Genomic DNA, 18,745 nt, shown 5'->3' with positions numbered 1-18,745 from the left:
GACATCTGAAAGGTAACAGTGTTGCAACTGTGCTATCTTTTAAACACCTTTACCCAACTCACATATTAACTCATACTAGGGATTTAGACAGTTTTATACTAAAAACCGACATGTTTTTTCATATTATATGATCTAGTAATTCATAAGCCTATGACAACCACACTGTTTCTCATAAGACCTGAGAAAAAAGGAAAAGGGCATAGGACAGGGTCACTCACCCTCAGAAAGGGTATGATGTTATCCTTGGCTATAGCTTGTAGCAGCCTTGGTGCACCTGTGAGACTCTGAAGTCCAGCCCCACAGGTTGAGAAGAAGGAGCCAATAACAATCACCCACGGGGATGGCCAAGATAAGGTACCTACCACCAGATTACCTTTCACAGCATCCCCAAACCTGAGAGAGAAATAAGAGTGGAAAAATTAAATCTGGAAAGAACTTTAGACTGTTTGGTGCAAGAGGCCTAACTTTTGGCTCATCTCAGCTTTCAACACGCCTTTCTCACTAAGCTTAATCATTTCTAGTTTCTGATTTAAAGAGACGTGTGACTCTTCCTTTCACTTGAACAATGAGAGGCTACTGTAAAGTTATTATTTGGCTTACTTATAACATTGTTGTGTCTCAGGGAATAGGTGGCCCAAGGAGAGGAAGAGAGATGAGGGAACTGCTGGTCAGTGGAGTAGCCAGAACACACACATTTATTAAATTGACAGTCTTATATGTGTGTGGTTTATGGTGCCCCGCAACAAATACAATAGCAACATCATAGATTACTGGTTGCAGATTACCATAACGAATATAATGAAAAAGTTTGAAATATTGTGAGAATTACTAAAATGTGACAGACACATGTGAGCAAATGCTATTGGAAAAATGGTGCTGATAAACTTAGCTGATGCAAGGTTACCATAAACCTTTACATTGTAAAAAAGAAAAACTCAGTATCTGCAAAGAGCAATTAAGTGAAGCATCATAAAATGAGGTAAGTCTGTATTAAGGTTCCTGTCCTCAAAGGACTCAATCCAGTAGAGGAGAGTGATATAAAAACAAGTAGCTGCAATATGGTATGGTAAAAGCAATAGTATAGTGTGCTTAATGTAGTGGTTGAACAAAGGGAGGGGTGGTTATCTGTGTGAGTGAGTCTGGGAAAGCTTCATAGGATAGAAGATACTTAGTCTAGTCTTAGAAGATGAATATAAGTCTGGCAGGTGGAAATAATCGATTCTAAGTAAGGAAAACCATACAGACAAATGTGTGAATGACCGCAGATCTGAAACAAGGCACATTTAACTTTAAGTTATGGCTGGAGCACAGAGAGTTTAGGAGGGAATGGCTGGAGATGAGATTAGAAAGAGGTAGACAGGGCCAGATAAAAGTAATGAGTTTTAAAAGGCTTTGGTCGGCTCTGAAGCAGGAAAGTTTGTTTTTTAGAAGAACAGTTCTGGTAGCAGCATGGAAGAAGGATTAGAAGGTGGTTAAACCGAAAGGACGATTATTACAATAATCTAAGCAAAAGATCCTGAGATCTTGTACAAAATGATGGGGATAAAGAATAGTGGAAAGTGGAAAGAATGAGATCTACTACTGTGAAGGGTAGAATTTACAGGGCTTAGAAACCAAATGAATGAGGGAATTGATGAAAAAAGTGTAGGATGGATGACACATAGGTTTCTGTTTTGAAAAAGGAGTGAATGGTAAGGCCATTAAGTCCCCAAGATGGGAAAATGGGAAGAGATACAGCAAGTTTCGGGGAAGCATTTTTCTGAAAATTTCTTGCAAAAACATATTTTATACTCATAGGTGAAAGGAAAACACTCAGCAGCTTTCATGAAGGAAATGAAGAAAGTAAGTTTCAAGCTTTTATTTAGAATGCCAAACAGATACATATGTATGTCTCATAAAGGAGATGCTAGAGACACTTGAAAGTTTTATTTTTACTTCCTTCCTTTACTTTTGGTCTTAGTTTTCCAGGTCTTAATGTACAGGTAAGTCATTATTCAGACAAATTCAATACTATATTGAAAAGTTTTATTCACTGCATCTCACGTATTTATAACAACATACTACTGGCCCTTATTATTCACTAACCTTTTTGAGAACTATATACTGTATGTATATTTTCTAATTGTTAGTCATGGTAGATACCTCAGGTTGGGTTTTGAGTTTATAACTGTCTTGGGGTTATGTGGGATAATCAGACATAATAGAAAACAGACACATGATTGTTACAAAGAAATCAGCTACTCACTTGTCTCTGAGAACAACGCCTTCAATACATGCGCCAAAAAGTACAACATTGCTTAAATCTACCATATTGAGTGTCAAGGAAAATGATGTTCACCCTTTAAGATGAGATATAAAGCAGACACTCAGGATTATTTCTTCTATCAGTGAAATGAGTTGTTAAATTCACTGATCCTATAAATCCTTTCTTGAATTTTAAAGATGACGTGGGTAGATTATCTGGTGAGAAGGTGGTAGAAAGCAGATATCTTTATTACCAGGATAAAAATACTGATCACCCTAGTTCTACTTGATGTTCCTATGACTAAGACCCAGGTTGGATCCATGAAAAGGATACAGACAAAGGAAGTGGTCAGTATGGCAAGGATAGTGCCAATGGGAATAGACTTTTGAGCATCTTTCAGGTCTCCAGACCTGTTTGATCCAGCCATGATACCTTTAGAGAAGGAAAAAAGAACAAGTTAACCTCTTCAGTTCCTAGACATTTTGACATTCATACGAACATCAAAGACTAGAGGCAAATCTAGGAATCTTGAAAATATAATGTTGTCTCCTGAGAAAAATCACAGTTGGAGTCTGATAGCTTCTCAAACAGAAAACAGCCCTACTGCTTACCTGTCACAGAGGGAAAGAAGATTCCCACAAGAAGAGTGAAGGAGGTGGTGATGTCAACAAGGACATACTCATGGTTTAAACTCCCTAAAACATCAGAAGATTTGGCTGAAGGCTTTTCGATGATCTCTCCCTTTGGTAGATAATTACTCCAAAGATTCTCTGCAGTGGGCAAAAAGAGGAGATATAAGCATCAGCGGTATGGAAAGAAGATATTTATATAATTTCTACCCAAACCACCTTCTAAATCAGACTCCTCATTTATAGGGCTTTTAAAGGTATGCTTGCTTCTACATGAGCACATATACACATACAATAAAGTACGCATAAACCAAAAACTGATGCCCCTCCTCACCTGGTTCAAATATACTTTGACAAAATGCTCTGGTACATACAAATGCAGTTAAATTTACTGATGCAAATTAGTAAAACTTAAGCAGACTAAAGCTAACTGCCCTGCAAAGCCCCTTTGTTTTTTTATTAGTCATCAATGCTGTTTCTAATACCTCAGTGTAAACTTCCTAACATGCAAAGAAATTTGTGGATCCAACAATTAAAATAGAATTCATGTAAAAGTTTCAGAAATTTAGCTAAGTTAGGAAAACACATATGTGGATGTGGTGACATTAAAATAGTTCCATTCTAGCTGCAAGAGGAACATTAGCAATTTTACAATAACACAAAGAATATTTTATTATCTTATCCTAGATTAAAAAGTGATTTGCTTAGCTCTTTCAAAAGGAGGTAATTTGTAGCAGACAACACTGCAAGGGAGTCCTGAAAAAGGATAACTTTACTAATAAAAAAGTAGAAAGATGTTGAATTAAGAGCTGTATGCTGAACTTAAAAAGGGAAATGGCCCATTTTCCTCAGAGAAAAAGGAAAAACTTGTCCAGAACTCTCCTAACTTACCTGTAATGACACCACTAGCCAACCCAGGAATGCCCTGGATTGAAGTGACGTTATTATGAACAAAGTATTCATCACAGGTGGCATTGAAAAACTGACTTGAGTTACAGAAGAAGCCCCATAACTTTGATGGTACTGTCATGTTGTTCATTTCCTTGGTCTTAGAGCAAATGTCAATGTGTCTTGATGAAAGAGTCCGGTTACCCAGCATGCAGACACTAAGTAAAAACAAACAGGAAGAAAGATGAAGCAAAGGAAAAAGATTTTAAAAAAGAAAATGGGTTAGAAATAGGTTAGTAAATAATAGGGCTAGTAAAGAAAAAAAAATCTCATCTCTGAGAGCATCTACTGTCATAGATGGGAAAGAAACTATTATTTATTGACTAGCCCTGCCAATTTAATCCTTACAGTGACCTCACATAATATGTATTAGTATTTTGATTCTATGGATGAAGGAACTGAAGTTTGGGGAGATAAGGTAGTCTGCCTGAGGTCATACAGGTGCTGGTGATAGTGATCGAATTTAAATAGAACTGTCTGAAGACACTGTGCTGACTCATCTTCCAAAATGTCCAGGTTATTAACCAATTGTTAGATCTAAAAGAATCCTAGAATCTTTTTGTTCTTACCAAAAAAATTTCCACTAATTTTATTTTTGGTTTAGGAAAGCCTTATGTCACAACAAACCCCTTGAAAATGTTATGCTAAAAGTCAAACCTTCTGGCTACTGTTTGGAGGAAGACAGCTTGGCTAAAATTAAAAAGCACATCCATCTGTGGCCTAAGAGAAAATTGTTTTTGAACTTAAGCCTAGACACAGTGGGAGTGAGGATATTTAAGGATAATACAAACAGTCACTGCTGATTTTATTTTTTTCTTTAACCCAGAGATACAAATACGAAAAAAGGAATAATAAACCCACAGTTAAAATATCTCTCAGAAGAAACAAAGCAACTTTTAAAATCTGCAAAATGACAGCATAAATACTTAATGAACCCTGCAGCCATTACTCGGCTTCAACAACTCTCAACATTTCCCAGTCTTGTTTCATGCATTGCTCTAGGTTTTTGTTTTGTTTTACAGGTATATTTTTGTTTTGTTTTGCTGAATACCTGCTGGTGGTGCTTGAGGTTGCAGCGTTTACTCCGAGATAACTAGCTGATTACAGTCCTAACCTTGACTCCCAAATCTGCCACGAAATAGCTCGTTTTTTGTTATTATTTTCACATCGCTCTAGCGTATCGACAGTCTTTGGAAACAAATGACATCATTCTATTGATAGCATTCTGTTTTTAGTAGTGATATTTCCATTTACAAAATAGAGTAATGTTTGATTGCTGAAAATGTCAAATCCTAGAAAACATAGCATTTCTATGTGTGATGTTAAATTAACTAATGCTGGCAGTGGGCTACACCTTTTTTTCCTAAATGGGAAAAGGGTTAAAAAAATACCATACATCATGACCTTTTATCCATAAAAAAAATAAAAAATAAAAAGTTTTGAAAGAGAACTAGAGACAAAATGGAATTTCTCAAATTAAGATATGGCCAGAAGCAGCCATTAGTACTTGAATGACTCTAAAATGGATCTTTGGCCAGTCTGCAATCCCTAGATAAGCAGACTGAAACTTCATGATGGAATCTATTGCTGATATCATTTAGCATAGTAGAAGAAATACTGGACTGGGAGTCAGAAAATCACAGAGTTGATGATGTTCTTGCTATGCCATTAATTAACTTTGGGACAAATCAATTAATTTAATCTCTATGAGCCTAATTTTCCATCTTGAAAAATCAACATAGGACTGATGAGTTCGTTCCCTGGATGATCCATATGACTTTTCAAAGATTACAAACAACACTCTGCTGGTTAGTCCTTATACCAGTAGTCAAATGAAAAACAGGTGAGTCTATGAGTCACATCTGTACAAATCCATTATTTCAAAAAATATACTTTAAGGCACCTGCATTACTTATGGTATACAATATAATCTATACACAGAGATATAAATGCAAATAAGGTGACATTTATTTCCCTGTATTTTATAGGACTAGGAAGTCCACTGTGGTGCTAACAACTAAAAATTTAATGGATTACAAGTATTTAGGTAGGAGTTTAAATTTCCTTTGACTCTCTTGATTTTTCATTAATACAAACAATTCAACATTTTAATACTTTATAAAGGTTGCTAACAAAAACTATGCTGTTTGCAAAGCCCTTCATGAATAGTTTGAATATGCACAATCATTATCAGACAATTTTGAAAAACCCTAATACCTACATCCAAATGATGGTTACAGCTTCCAGTTCTATATTTGGGACATGAGGAAAAGGATCAACATGACATAATTTGCTGGGAGGCTTCCTGTCTAGATGCAAACTAGGCTTAACCAAAAGGGAAATCTCAGAGAGACTGTGAAATTCTGACTTGAAATGGTCACATCATCAGATACTATCAATGACTACTGAATAATAATGGTTAGTCAGAGAGATAGACACATACGGGAAGTGTGGAGGGGCAAAAGACGACTTGATGGCTCCAGCATAGATGGCCAAGATGGACACAATGACACAGGCCAGAAAAAGTGAGGCAAACTTGTTCACATAGCGTACGCCGATGAATACCACCAAAACCATGAGGACCAGGAAGGCTGTGCCATAGACACGCATGTTATTTAGCATGGCTGCTGATTCCTTGAGTGCATCATCACTACGAAAGATGGCAGCCCGGGGGACAATATATATCTGTAAAGCAAAAGAAGTAGAAAATTAGGTAATTTCAAAGTAATCAAGTAAAAGGATGTTGTAGTTTGCATTTGCTTTCACAATGGAAAGCAAAGATGAGACATAAAATGGCTATAAACTTAGCCTAACTCCTATTTGGATCTAGAATGCCTATGGAAATGGGATTGATTTTTTTAAGTCTACATGGTGCTTTGAATATCTATATTTCCTTATTTTGGAAAAAAGAAGGAATTAATTGCTTATTCAAAGGGTTATATAAAATAACCAACAATTTTCTTGAGTCCTATTTCTGCTATCATTAAATAGTAAAAAATATATCCCAGTAAATAAATAAAAAAATGAAAAACATTTTATTTCATTAAAATAAATATATCAAAAAAGACAAACTTTATTTCACTTTTCCCCAATTAGCACAAGTCTTCCTTGGAGACCTTAACTACTTGGTTGAGGTGGTAGAGTGGAGGTGATTGGGTGGAGGGGAAGGAGTAGGCAGGGAAAGGACACTCTCATCTTTCTGCCTTATATTCACACTAGGAGGCCAACATATGTTTACAAAGTGTGATAGAGGCACAATAAGGTGAAGCATAATAAAACAAGGTAAGCCTTTAACAGGTTAGCTGATTGCAGTCAATCACTTGATTCCTATAGCTGATCTCTCAGAAGCTTTGATATCATAGAACAAAATAAATTCAAATTCATGTATTTTTTATACTTTAGAACACAATGAAGTCATTACTCACCAGAAAAATTTCAATGGCACCAAGGATATACATGGCTGCTGCAAATGTGGTACCAAGATAAAAGCAGAGGCCAACAGCCCCACCAAACTCTGGGCCCAGTGCCCTGGAAATCATGAAGTATGAGCCCCCAGCTAAAAGACAAAGTAGAAGGTGATTAGGATAAAGAAAGTATATTAGTAAGAAAAATGTAAACAAGTCATAAGAAGAATAAAAATATACATTATGGTTAAATTTTTCAGGTTTTTGAAAATGCTGAATGTGATAAAAAGTAGATTTGCTAGTGGGAAGTAAAAGATAAAATCTTTATAGCAGGATATACTGCACAACTAATGCTCCACAAGAAGCAGCATGATTTGTCAGTATTAAAAAAATAACAGAGAATATTTACTGCAGACATAAAAGAGCCCAATAAAATATATTCTAACTATAAAAGAAGCTAAGAATGCAATAGAAATTAAAGATTCTGAAACAGAAAGATTTTTTTTTAAAGGTATCCTAAAATCAAATAGTATTAGTGTCTATGGCCAATCGACTAAATAGTATTCTATTCCTTGGAAGTCTGCACCTCTGGCTTTACAGCATAAACATACAGAAATTATTGACAAACTTGGGAGTCTGATCTTAGCCTACCAACCTGGCACCACTCCATTAGTTGCAATGGCACTCATGGAGATAGCAGTCAACATTGTCTGTAAAGAAAGGGAAGGAAGAAGATTGTTACTATATAAAGAGGACATTTCTGTACTACTATCCCCTCTTTGGACTTCAGAGCACTTATCAAACATTTACCTCTATCTACTTTTATGGAGGGCGTTGCCTGTCATACTTAATTGGTATGAAAATGAGATGATGTGGTTCAACTCAATATACTAGTCAGACTACTATTATCTGGAGTATTCTGTGAAAATGCCCCTACATCATAATCAGTAGGTTAGATGCTATTAAGGACCACTGATCTCTCCCTGGGTCTTCTACTTAAAATAATTTGAAAAACAGGTTAAAAACTGATTAAAGACTGGCTATAATAACAAGAACAATATTCAGTAAGGAAGGGAACCATGAAAGACCTCTGAGCTCATAAACACTGTATTTTAAAAACATTACCTGGTAGCAGAATATAGAATGGGCTGTAGAGAGGGAGTAGGTGGAGGGAGAGTGACTTGTTAGTAGGCTATTATAGTAGTTTGGTGAGAAGTAAGGACTGCAGTGGTAGTAGTGGCAATACAAAGAAAAGGTTAAATGTAAGAGATTTCAGAAGGAGACATGATTGACCTTGGTAGCTGATCATACGTGAGAAGCAATCAGGGAGCCAAACAAGGGCCTGAAGTTTCAAAACTAAGACACTGAAAAAAAAATCATGGTACCATTAATTTTAAGCTGTTCATGACTGGACTATGACTGCTTACCCAGCTTTGTATAGTACTGAGCTGAGCATAATGAACATGGAGGGTATAATGGTGATAGTAATAAAAAAGTTCAGTTGATAGTTGAATAATAAAATAGTAACTAAAAAACTAATCTTTCAACTTATAATAAAATTGATAGATGTGGTTGGAAAACATGGATAAAAGGAATTTAAACTAAAGGAAGAACAAAATGTTTTCAGTATGGTGGAGAGAAGACCTGGAAAAAACATCTGAATTTCTGGGGAAGAGATAATGGATGAGACTTCGAAATAAAACACATACTCTTCACCTCCAAACAATAATCAGTTTCGTTTCTCAACACTATGCTGGTGTACTATATCCCATTTTCTAACATTTTCTGTTAACAACTTTGGTGCTACAAGGCTCAAATAGTTTGTATTCTGAATCCTTGGTAGGCTATATCTTCTACTTCCTGGAGAAATCGTCCATTATAATTTCTAGTACATTGCACTATAGATAATAAGCAGTGAATAACTGACACTAAATAATTGAAAATCTTTTCAATTTTAATATCAAAATAATCTCTTATTGAAATGAGTCTTTCCTTAGTATTCTTTGTTTTATTCCCAAACAGGTCAACTGCATAAACTCTTGAGTGCTCGCAAGGTTCTAGGTGATCTCCAGGAGCCACCTCAGGACTTACACAGCAGCAGCAGATAAGAACAATTGCAAAGGCTTGAAGAACTCCAGCTGTGCCCACTACCCAGGTAAGGCGTAGAAATAGTATCACTCCAAAAATATTCTGTAGACACGGGAGGTAGACGCCCATGAAGGTACCCATCTGGGGCGTCTGGAAACAAAGATGTTGACAAAAAAAAAAAAAAAATTATATAGTTATCTAAAAGAGATGTCTTTATCCCTTTACTTTCATATGAAAACTCACTGCCAACTACCATATTAATCTCAAAGCAGAGATAATAAGTTTAAGCAATATCTTTAAAAAGGCACATATAAAATCTCTATCTTATAAATGTCTATCATCGTATCTTTTATTATTCCTAGAGCTATACATTTTTGTTTCATAGGTCCCCACATGTTTTCACATAGGCATTTGACCACAAATAAACTTAAGTGTACCTCAACAACTTAAAATTTTCTGTTGTTCAAAGCTGTTAGCTTTCTCTTCTCATCTAAAAATGAAATAATGGCTTGATCTTCAGAATTTTGTATAAATTCTTTATAGTCGTTGGTAAAATAAAGATCAGAGGGTCACTTTTTTACCCCAGAAAATCCAGAAAGCTAACTTGTAACATTGTTTCATATTTTCATTTCGAGAAAAGACTTGGTATTCGGTCTTTCAAAAACTCAACAACTTCACAACAAAGAGAGAGCATCAGGAAATGAGTATGGACACTCTTCTTTTGAAATGCTCTTCTCTCTCGCTAGAATGCTCTTCTCCTGACTATAACTCCCTCATATTAGTTAGGTCTCTGCTCAAATATTACCCTATCAGAAGGGCTTCCCCTGACCAACCTCTCTAAAAGAGCAATGTCCTCTGCCCTGACTTTCTTGCTAGCTAGTCTCAGACTCTTTACCCTGCGTATATTTTTCTTAGAGCATTTATTAACATTTTATCAACATTGTTACTGTGTGCCCACACTAAAATTTAGACTGCATGACAGCAGAACACCGTACGTTCTGTTTGTGCTATGACCCCAGTGCCCAGAACAGTATTTGGTATACATCAAGCATTTAGTAGTTACTGAGCTTAGAGTGATGCCCTGGCTATTTCCTCCTTTCTTATATATAGGACTCTTCTTATTTACCCATGTTTTCTAATGTCTCACCTTGGTGGGCTTCTTTTTCCCTTCAGTGATATTCTCTGCTTCTTCATGTTCCTTTGCTCCTTGGGTCAGATTAGTGTAATTGGCCATGCGGTTGAGGAGAGAAGACACCTTTGGTCTGGTGTCCATTTCTTCCTATAAAACCAGAAGTATGGAAGAAATGAGTAATAAAGAAAACATTGAAAATAAGCATCAAAATGACCACCCTACCAGAAAATTGCAAAGTAAATGAGAAAATATTTCACAGGTAAATATTTTAAGAAAATTTATCAATGAGACTTTATCCCCTCCATTAAAATATTATACTTAATCAGGGCTACATAAATCCTTATAAATTCTTAAATGAAAAGTTTTATGATTCTAATAGCTTAACTTTAAAGACAAAATCATACTGGCCCCCACAGACAGCTGTAATGTTATAAACAGCATTGATAATAGGATCTTTAACCACAGCACTCCCTTTCTTTAGGCTATTAACATTCTACTAACACTTACGGCTATTACTTATAGCACTAAGAATGGACAGGTCAATGAAAAACTTTTGTGACTGAACTAAATATTCACCTCACACCTTTTCTTGAAGGAAACTGAGAGAAAATATCACATCATTTAAAAAACAGGCACACTGAAAGAAGTGGCACTCACATGATTGTCCAAAGCCAAACAAAGGCAGTGCTGGAATAAACTAGGGTCCTCTCAACAACTGGGCTGTCTTAGATAAGACACATAAGTCCTCTGAATCTAGCAGTCTGCTTCCTACATTGATTTTTGGTTACCAGTTTAAAGGTAAATTACAGTCTGCCCAAACATACAGTTGAAAAATATACTACTTTATACTTAGAAGATAATTCCAAAGTAAACATTTAAATCCGAGCTGAATTAGATAGCAAGGTTCTCTATATGCCTGCAATGTCAACATTCTCTTCTTTATTTCATATAAATTTAATCAGTACTCATTAATTAGTATTAGATTATATAGACTGGAAAGTTATAAGTATTGTATTTTAACAATTAGTTATTAAATTATCCAGCCTGTAGTTTTAAACTCAATGGAACAGAAAACAGCTATCTTAAAATCTCTGTTCCTAAAATCTGTCCTAGTTTTCTCCCAAATATTACCTCAAAGAGTGCCAAGTTTTTATCAAAATATTCATCTCCTTCTTCATAATTGGAATTATTGAGATAAGCATTTCGAGCTTTCTTATGCCCATCATCTGAGGAAAAAAGTAAACCAAGTTAGTTTCTCTTTGGTATTGAAGATACACCAGCACCAAATAACTGTCTGTTTTCTCTGTATTAACAGAACTCATTTTCATATACAAATTTTAATCTGAGAGTGGAAGAACTCAATCAGTATTGCTTGGAGAACGTGGCTCCCTCTCCAACAAGAGTAAAACAACAAATCTCTAAGAAGTAAACAGAGATTATTCCTTTCAACATTGTGAAAACTTCTGGAAACACTATTCTTTTAGGATACTAGCCTAGTAGGGTCTTTTGAAGTCACCCAAATCTAGGATGAAAAAAAATAGAATACTTACTGAGTACCTACTCAATACTGTGCTAGACATGGGCTATTTTCCATACTGTTGCTGTTGATAATGGCAGTAAAAGCTCTCTGCCTCCAGGGCTGTCTGGCCTTTTGTAAATGACATTAGGTTATTTAACCAAGTACTATTTTTGCACAAACACTTGCCACATATTTTTTATGTTAAAAGAGGCACCCCACGAGAATATGGTGGACCGGCTATGAAGAAAAAAAGAAAAAGAGTCTGGACTCTATAAGACAGTAGTGTTTGTGTTGTTTGAGCACTACCTTAACTTTGGTTCTTTGTTGTGCAAGTTATACAATTACAATTGTCTGGTAGAAGAGAAACAAAAAAAATAAAAAATATGTAAATGTCATTTAGAACTAAGATTTTAAATACCAAGGAAATAGATACCAGTATAAAAATTAAAGAAATTAATTTAAAGTTCTATAACCTTAAATTTATGTAAGATGAGCTCTGGAAATAGGCAACAAGCTATTAAAATAACTGGGTCATGCCAAGGACTGAAAAGCCAAATTGAAGGGGTTCCTACTGGCTAAAAATGGAATAATATGACACTAAAAATAAATAATGTAATGAACTGAAATGCAAATATGTGAAATATCCAAAATGATATTTCTAAAATCTAGTCACTTTTGCAATTGCTTTAAAAAAAAAATTCTTAACTCTGAAATATAATAAAGGGAAAGAATCAAGCAATTATCCTGCCTTTCCTATACCAACTGTATTTCAGGGTAACTAAATAAAATTTCTTCATTATAAAATAAATTCACCAATTTTCAACCACTAATGAAATAACAGATCTAGGCAAACACCATCAATGGCCGCTAAAACCATTAGGTGAAAGGCTCAAGCAGAACTTTATAATAGATGGGTCAGGGTGATCTGGAATCCACTGATCAATCTTAACATCATTAAAAGCAGGAAAACACAATCTCCTAATGCAATACAATGAAAAGGACACTGTGCAACCTATGATGTATCCTTACTCTAAAAAAAAAAAAAAAAAAGTTAAATCTAATTTTTTATAACCTAACTGCCTGTTCACAGAAAACAGAGGAACCTGTTAAACATCACCACAAAGATGCAATCATGAAATTCAGAATGAAGCAAATTCTACATGACAAAGAATCTAATTTCTTCAACAAATAGCATGAACTAAAAAAAGGTGAATTCTTACAAATTAAAAGTGACAAGATAAACACCTGACCAATTGCAAGGTGTGAAACTTGTTAGAATTCTAACTCAAACAAATCAAATGTAAAAAACAATGTTAAACAACCAAAAATTTAAATATGAACTGGTTATTAATTTTTTTAAAGGGTAACTACAATCATCTGATGTCTGGCATTTTCTTTAAAATATTCTAGGAAAATGTTAGGTGGAGGTTGAAAACATTATTAGAACTAAGTAATGGATTTATAAAGGTTCATTATTATGATATCCTATCTACTTTTCTGTACCTTTGGAAATTTCCATAATAAAAGTTATAAAAACAAAGAAAAGTATTAAGTCTTTCCCTCTCTTTAACGGTTCCAGAAAATTCTAAAGAGAATAATGACACAGCTTAAAATGATCACTTTTGAGTTATTCATTTATTCAATTAATTCGACAAGTATTAATTAAGTTCTTATGATGTGCTGGGCACTATTCTAAGCCCCGGAGATACAGCAGTGGACAGGCAGTTACAGATGCTGTTTTCACTGTTAGTATACTGAAGTAAAGAAGACAGAATATAAGTAAACAAAAACCAAAAAACAAAAAAAGATTTCAAGAAGCAATAAGTACAATGAAATAGGTACTGAGATAGATTATGACTGGGGAGGGGAAGGACTTCAAGTAAAAACACTGGTGTGCTGGTAAGCAGACTCTCCAGAATTTAAAAACAAAAAATACTGATTTTTAGTATTTGCCAATTTCTGTAGTGTAAATACTCACACATGCTAATTTCAGATGACTAATATGAAGTCAATGAACATGGTTTTGGGAGAAGATGCACACAATTGGCTCTCATGAGCTGGTATGAGCTGGCTGTAGCATATGCTTGGCATAAGGTGGTCAGGAAAAGGCTGCATTTCAGGCAAAGGGATTACCAATTTTAAAAGATCCTAAAGCAGAAATAACCTGAATAGATTTATAAAACAGAATAGATAACAAGGCTGAAGTAGAGTGAGGAAAGGACAGAACAGTTAGAAAGACAGGAAGAAACCAGACCATGTAGCTAGCAAAAAGACAGTTCTAAATATATTTACTGAATAATCTCTCCTTTTCCCATTGAACTAGTCTAGATAATAATAACATAATGGATGGAGGTTGTGGCCAGGGAGAAGGAGTGACATTGAGCTAATGTTATTTCCTTTATTTGTGGGACAGGTTTTTTTTAAAGTAAGAAAGGATTTAAAAAGCAGAAAAAGTGAGAAAAACGTAATTTAGGATGACAGAATGGTTTAAATATATCAATAATATTAATAATTATAATGCAAATAAACTAAATTCACTAGTTAAAACATAAAGATCAACAGACTGGATCAAACGACAAAATCCAGGCACATACTGTTTACAAGAGACATAATACAAGGGCTGAAAGTAAAGTGATATATCAGGCAAGTACTAACCAAAAGAAAGCTCATATAGTTTCATTACTATCAGATAGACTTTTCTTTAAGAGAAAAACTTTATTAGGGACAAGACGATAATCACATAACCAAAGGTTTAATTCACCAAGAACTATAACAGTTTTAAACATACATCTATTGTTTCTAGTTATCTCTTTCCATATAACAAATTACTCCCAAATTTAGTGGTTTCAACCACACACACTTATTATATCATAGTCTGTGTGGGTTAGGAATATGGGCATGGCTTAGCTGGGCCCTCTACTTCACAGTCTCCCATGAGGCACCAATCAAGCGTCTGCCTGGAAAGATCCACTTCCAAGGTCACTCGCATCATTGTTGGCAGGATCCATTCCTTTTCAGGCTGTTGGCCAAAAGCCTCTTTTGGTTCCTTGCCATGTGGGCCTTTCCATAGGACAGCTGACAGCATGGCAGCTAGATTCCCTCAAAGCAAGCCATCAGAGAGAGCCAGGGAGAGAGTGCAAGACAGATGTCACAGTCTTTTTATAATCTTCTTTTGAAAGTGACATCATTTTTGCCATATTCTATTAATTAGAGGGAGTCATTAAGTCCGGCACTCACTCAAAGTGGAAAGGATCACACGAGAGAATGAACACCAGAAAGAAAGGAGCACTGGGAGCCAACTGAAGAGGCTGCTTACAACATCCATGCATATCTTAAAATATTTGAGGCAAAAATGGATAGAACTCTATTGAGAAACTGATAAACTGACCATCGCACATGGAGATTTTTAACATATTTCTCCTAATAATTGATAGATAAATCAGACAAAATAAGCGAGGATAAAAAAAATTTGAATAATACAATGAATAACTTTCACTCAATGAACATAGAGTTCTACATCCAAAATTGGAGAATATACATTTTAATCAAACATACATGGAAAATTTATAAAAAGTTATGTACTAGACCTCAGACTGAACAAATTTCAAAGAAGTATAACATGACCCATGATCTTGACCTATAAAAACAATTAAGAATTTAATTATAAAAAGATAAATTTTAAAATCCTCAAATTTAGAAATTGAAAAGAAAAAACACTGCTCAACAATTCAAAAATCAAAGATTAAAATACTTTAAAAATTTGAATGACAATGAAAACACCATTTATTGAAACTTATAGGATCCACAAAAGTAGCACTTCAAAGGAAAGTTATTGCCTTAAAATTTTAAATTAGTGTAGTAAAAAGAATGAAAATTATATGAGCTAAGTACCTATTTCAGGAAGCTAGAAAGACAGCAAAATAAATCCTAAGACAATAGAAGGAAAAACATAATGATAACTAACACTAGGTGTCTTGTGATTAAATGTCCTTTCCCTGCTGCTCAACAGCCTTACAAAATTGTTGCTATAAAAATCTGGCCTCAGAATATTCCTGCCCCACCCTGCTGGTCCAAGCCATCTCCTAGCATCTCTGGCTCCAGTCCTGATACATCTACATTTGGGGTCCTTCTAGTCTCAAGTTTCAAGTGCAACCACCTTAACTTTCAGACATTCTGGTCCTGGCTGTTTCTGGCCCAACTCCCATTTACTTGCTTAATTTTTTTTAAAGGTAGAAGAATGTTCCTGGAGACTGTCTACATTTGCGAGGCTGGTGATGCATCCAAGATTGTCTTACCCAAGATCTAGTTGTAGTGGTGTTGTGGAAGGGAGGGTCCCCTATAGCTCTTGGTCAATCAGGCAAAGAACAAAACTCTCATTAGGAGTGGTTAATTGATAGGCATGGATCAATTAGACATAAAACCAGGCGTGGTTATACTGGAAGACATGGCTGAATTCTCGGTCTGATATCTTGGTGGGAAATCATGCTGCTTCAGACGTACAGCCTTCAGATGTCTGGGTCACTACTGTGACCCCAGGAAAGCCCAAACAGAATGGGAGTTCTAGAATTTCTGAATAGCAAACAGCCTTACTCTGCAGGAACTAAGAACAGAATCCATATGTTAGGACTGGTTCAGGACCCGAAGAAGATTCTTTTGGAGAATACCTACTGAGACTGGCCTCAGTAATGCTTTCAATTAAACAGCCCATCAGATCACTATTATGTTTCTTTTTTTCTCATTTTACTATCCAAATAATGCTGGTATTACTGTGAAACCTACTGGTGTTTCACTGTAGAATTCAAATGAAAACTGATAGGAATGCCATTGGTTCTACTGAAGATTTGATTTCTATTTTTTATGGTATACATTTTTTTGTAAACAGAAACATGGTATACCAAAATGTTTTGCTCTTTATAAAAACATTATTGTTGTGGTGCTGTTACTTCTTTAACGTTGCTTCTGTCAATTACTACTTACACTACAGTTTGTGCTTGCAGTAAGTCTCAGATTCTTCCCCTAGCCTTCTGATCTTTTTAAATCACTGTTTGCTGATGTGAGTTAAGCAGGAGCAGTAAATGTACTTGATTTCCCTTGGCACAGGTTTGAGTTTGAATCATGTGACTATGTGAACATGAAAGGGTGTCTCAAAAGTTACAAATTATGTTTTTGATTTTAGCGTTTTTGTTTTAATCAGTAGCCAAACCAGAGGCACACATTATGATTGGTTGTCGTATCTCTTAAGTCTTTTGCTTTCTCTCTCTTTCTCTTTGTAATTTATTTGTTGAAGAAACTGTCATTTCTTCAGTAGTTTCTGATGGTTTGAATTTTGATGATGGCAACCATGTGATGTTTAACATTTTTTTTTTGGTATATCTTATCAACTGGTAGTTGAGTCTAGCTACTTAACTACATTTAGTACTTTTAGGTGAGAAAAGGAGGAAAACTTTGTAAAGGTATTTTGATCTTCTATCATGAAGTACATGTAATCTGGTTGTCTTTCTTTTTGAGATACGAGCAACTGTTGATGATTAATGCCTAGATCCACTAATTTATGAGGGTTTAAAAATAGTGATATTCTGATTCTATTATTCTTTCACTTATTAGCTGAAATACGTGTATAGAGACATTCCTTCCAATATCCTCTTTGGTTATCCATTTGTATAGTTAAAGGCAAAATAAATACTTCATTCTTTCTTTCTGTTGACTTATCAGAATAATGAATTGGGTTACTAAAATATTCCACTGGTGACCAATTGGTTTTTTTAAGTATCATTATGAACTCATGAATTTAAATATTGGATATGTTTCAAATCAGATTTTTTTTTTCTACATCTACTAAGATGATTATATGGTGTTTCTCCTTTAATCTGGTAATATACTGAATTATATAAATTGATTTTTAATGGTAAATCAATCATGTCTTTCTAGCAGAAACCCAAATTGGTCATGGGGCAATTTTTAAAATATATTGCTTGATTTAGATTATAAATATTTTGTTTAGGGCATATATATCTGTGCTCACAAAGAAAATGGACCTATATTTTTCTTATTGACATTATTTAGTTTTGGTATCAAAGTTATGCAAGCCTCAAAGTGAGGAATGTTGGGGAATGTTTACTTGTTTTTCTATTCCTTGAGAAAACTGTAGAAGAGTTTAATTATTTTGGTAAAACTTGTAAAAATGCCAAGGCCCACTGCTCATTTCCTTACTTATTTCCTAAAATTTTTTAAATTGAAAATTATACACACACACACACACACACACACACACACACACACAAAGAGAGAGAGAGAGAAAGAGAGAGAGAGAAAGATCATACATCTTAAGCACATAGCTTCTTTATCACAAGAGCAGTTTCAGCCTTTCATACATCTCCTCAGCCTGACCCTGAGTTTTGCAAGAGATCTGATGAGTCAGTGGGAGCAGTAGGTACATTAAAATAGCTGCACCCTGTTGAAAGGAAACATATTTAGAAGGTCTGGAAAATGCTATTATAAATTCTATTCAGCAGGCAAGGCAACTGAACCAGTTTTTCACCTACTAAGCCAAATTATCTTAAATGAGTTTTTTTTTTTACAGTGAGCTGGCAAGATTTTAATTCAAGCTATCAATGCTTTTTCTTAAGAACTATAAGATAATTAGAAAATATAACAAAATGTCATCTTTTACTCTTTTGCAAACACAATTTTTAAAATAAACCAGTCTTTTAAGGATTTTGAGGCTGTTAAACAAAGATAATTAATGTGGAAGACAAAAGACAGTAGTTATTAAAAGCATGG

The 18,745-nt window shown here is 34.9% G+C and overlaps 1 protein-coding gene across 3 annotated transcripts in view; it reads right to left on the bottom strand.

The window, feature by feature from the left end:
• SLC12A6 (solute carrier family 12 member 6) overlaps positions 1-18,745 on the bottom strand; it is a 78,293-nt gene that overhangs the window by 14,552 nt on the left and 44,996 nt on the right. For all 3 annotated transcript variants that reach the window (XM_023527727.1, XM_023527725.1, XM_023527726.1), the window contains 11 exons: positions 11,578-11,672; positions 10,462-10,593; positions 9,318-9,464; positions 7,882-7,936; positions 7,248-7,378; positions 6,266-6,507; positions 3,766-3,980; positions 2,857-3,015; positions 2,579-2,677; positions 2,246-2,303; positions 219-393 (listed from right to left, as the gene is read on the bottom strand). In XM_023527727.1, the coding sequence (XP_023383495.1) occupies positions 219-393; positions 2,246-2,303; positions 2,579-2,677; positions 2,857-3,015; positions 3,766-3,980; positions 6,266-6,507; positions 7,248-7,378; positions 7,882-7,936; positions 9,318-9,464; positions 10,462-10,593; positions 11,578-11,672 (1,508 nt within the window). The remainder of the gene's footprint in view (positions 1-218; positions 394-2,245; positions 2,304-2,578; positions 2,678-2,856; positions 3,016-3,765; positions 3,981-6,265; positions 6,508-7,247; positions 7,379-7,881; positions 7,937-9,317; positions 9,465-10,461; positions 10,594-11,577; positions 11,673-18,745) is intronic.

Source organism: Pteropus vampyrus, unplaced genomic scaffold (assembly GCF_000151845.1).
Source record: "Pteropus vampyrus isolate Shadow unplaced genomic scaffold, Pvam_2.0 Scaffold19, whole genome shotgun sequence".
Lineage (NCBI taxonomy): Eukaryota > Metazoa > Chordata > Mammalia > Chiroptera > Pteropodidae > Pteropus > Pteropus vampyrus.
The sequence above is the reverse complement of the archived record's forward strand: the minus strand, read 5'-3'. Positions and strand labels throughout refer to the sequence as shown.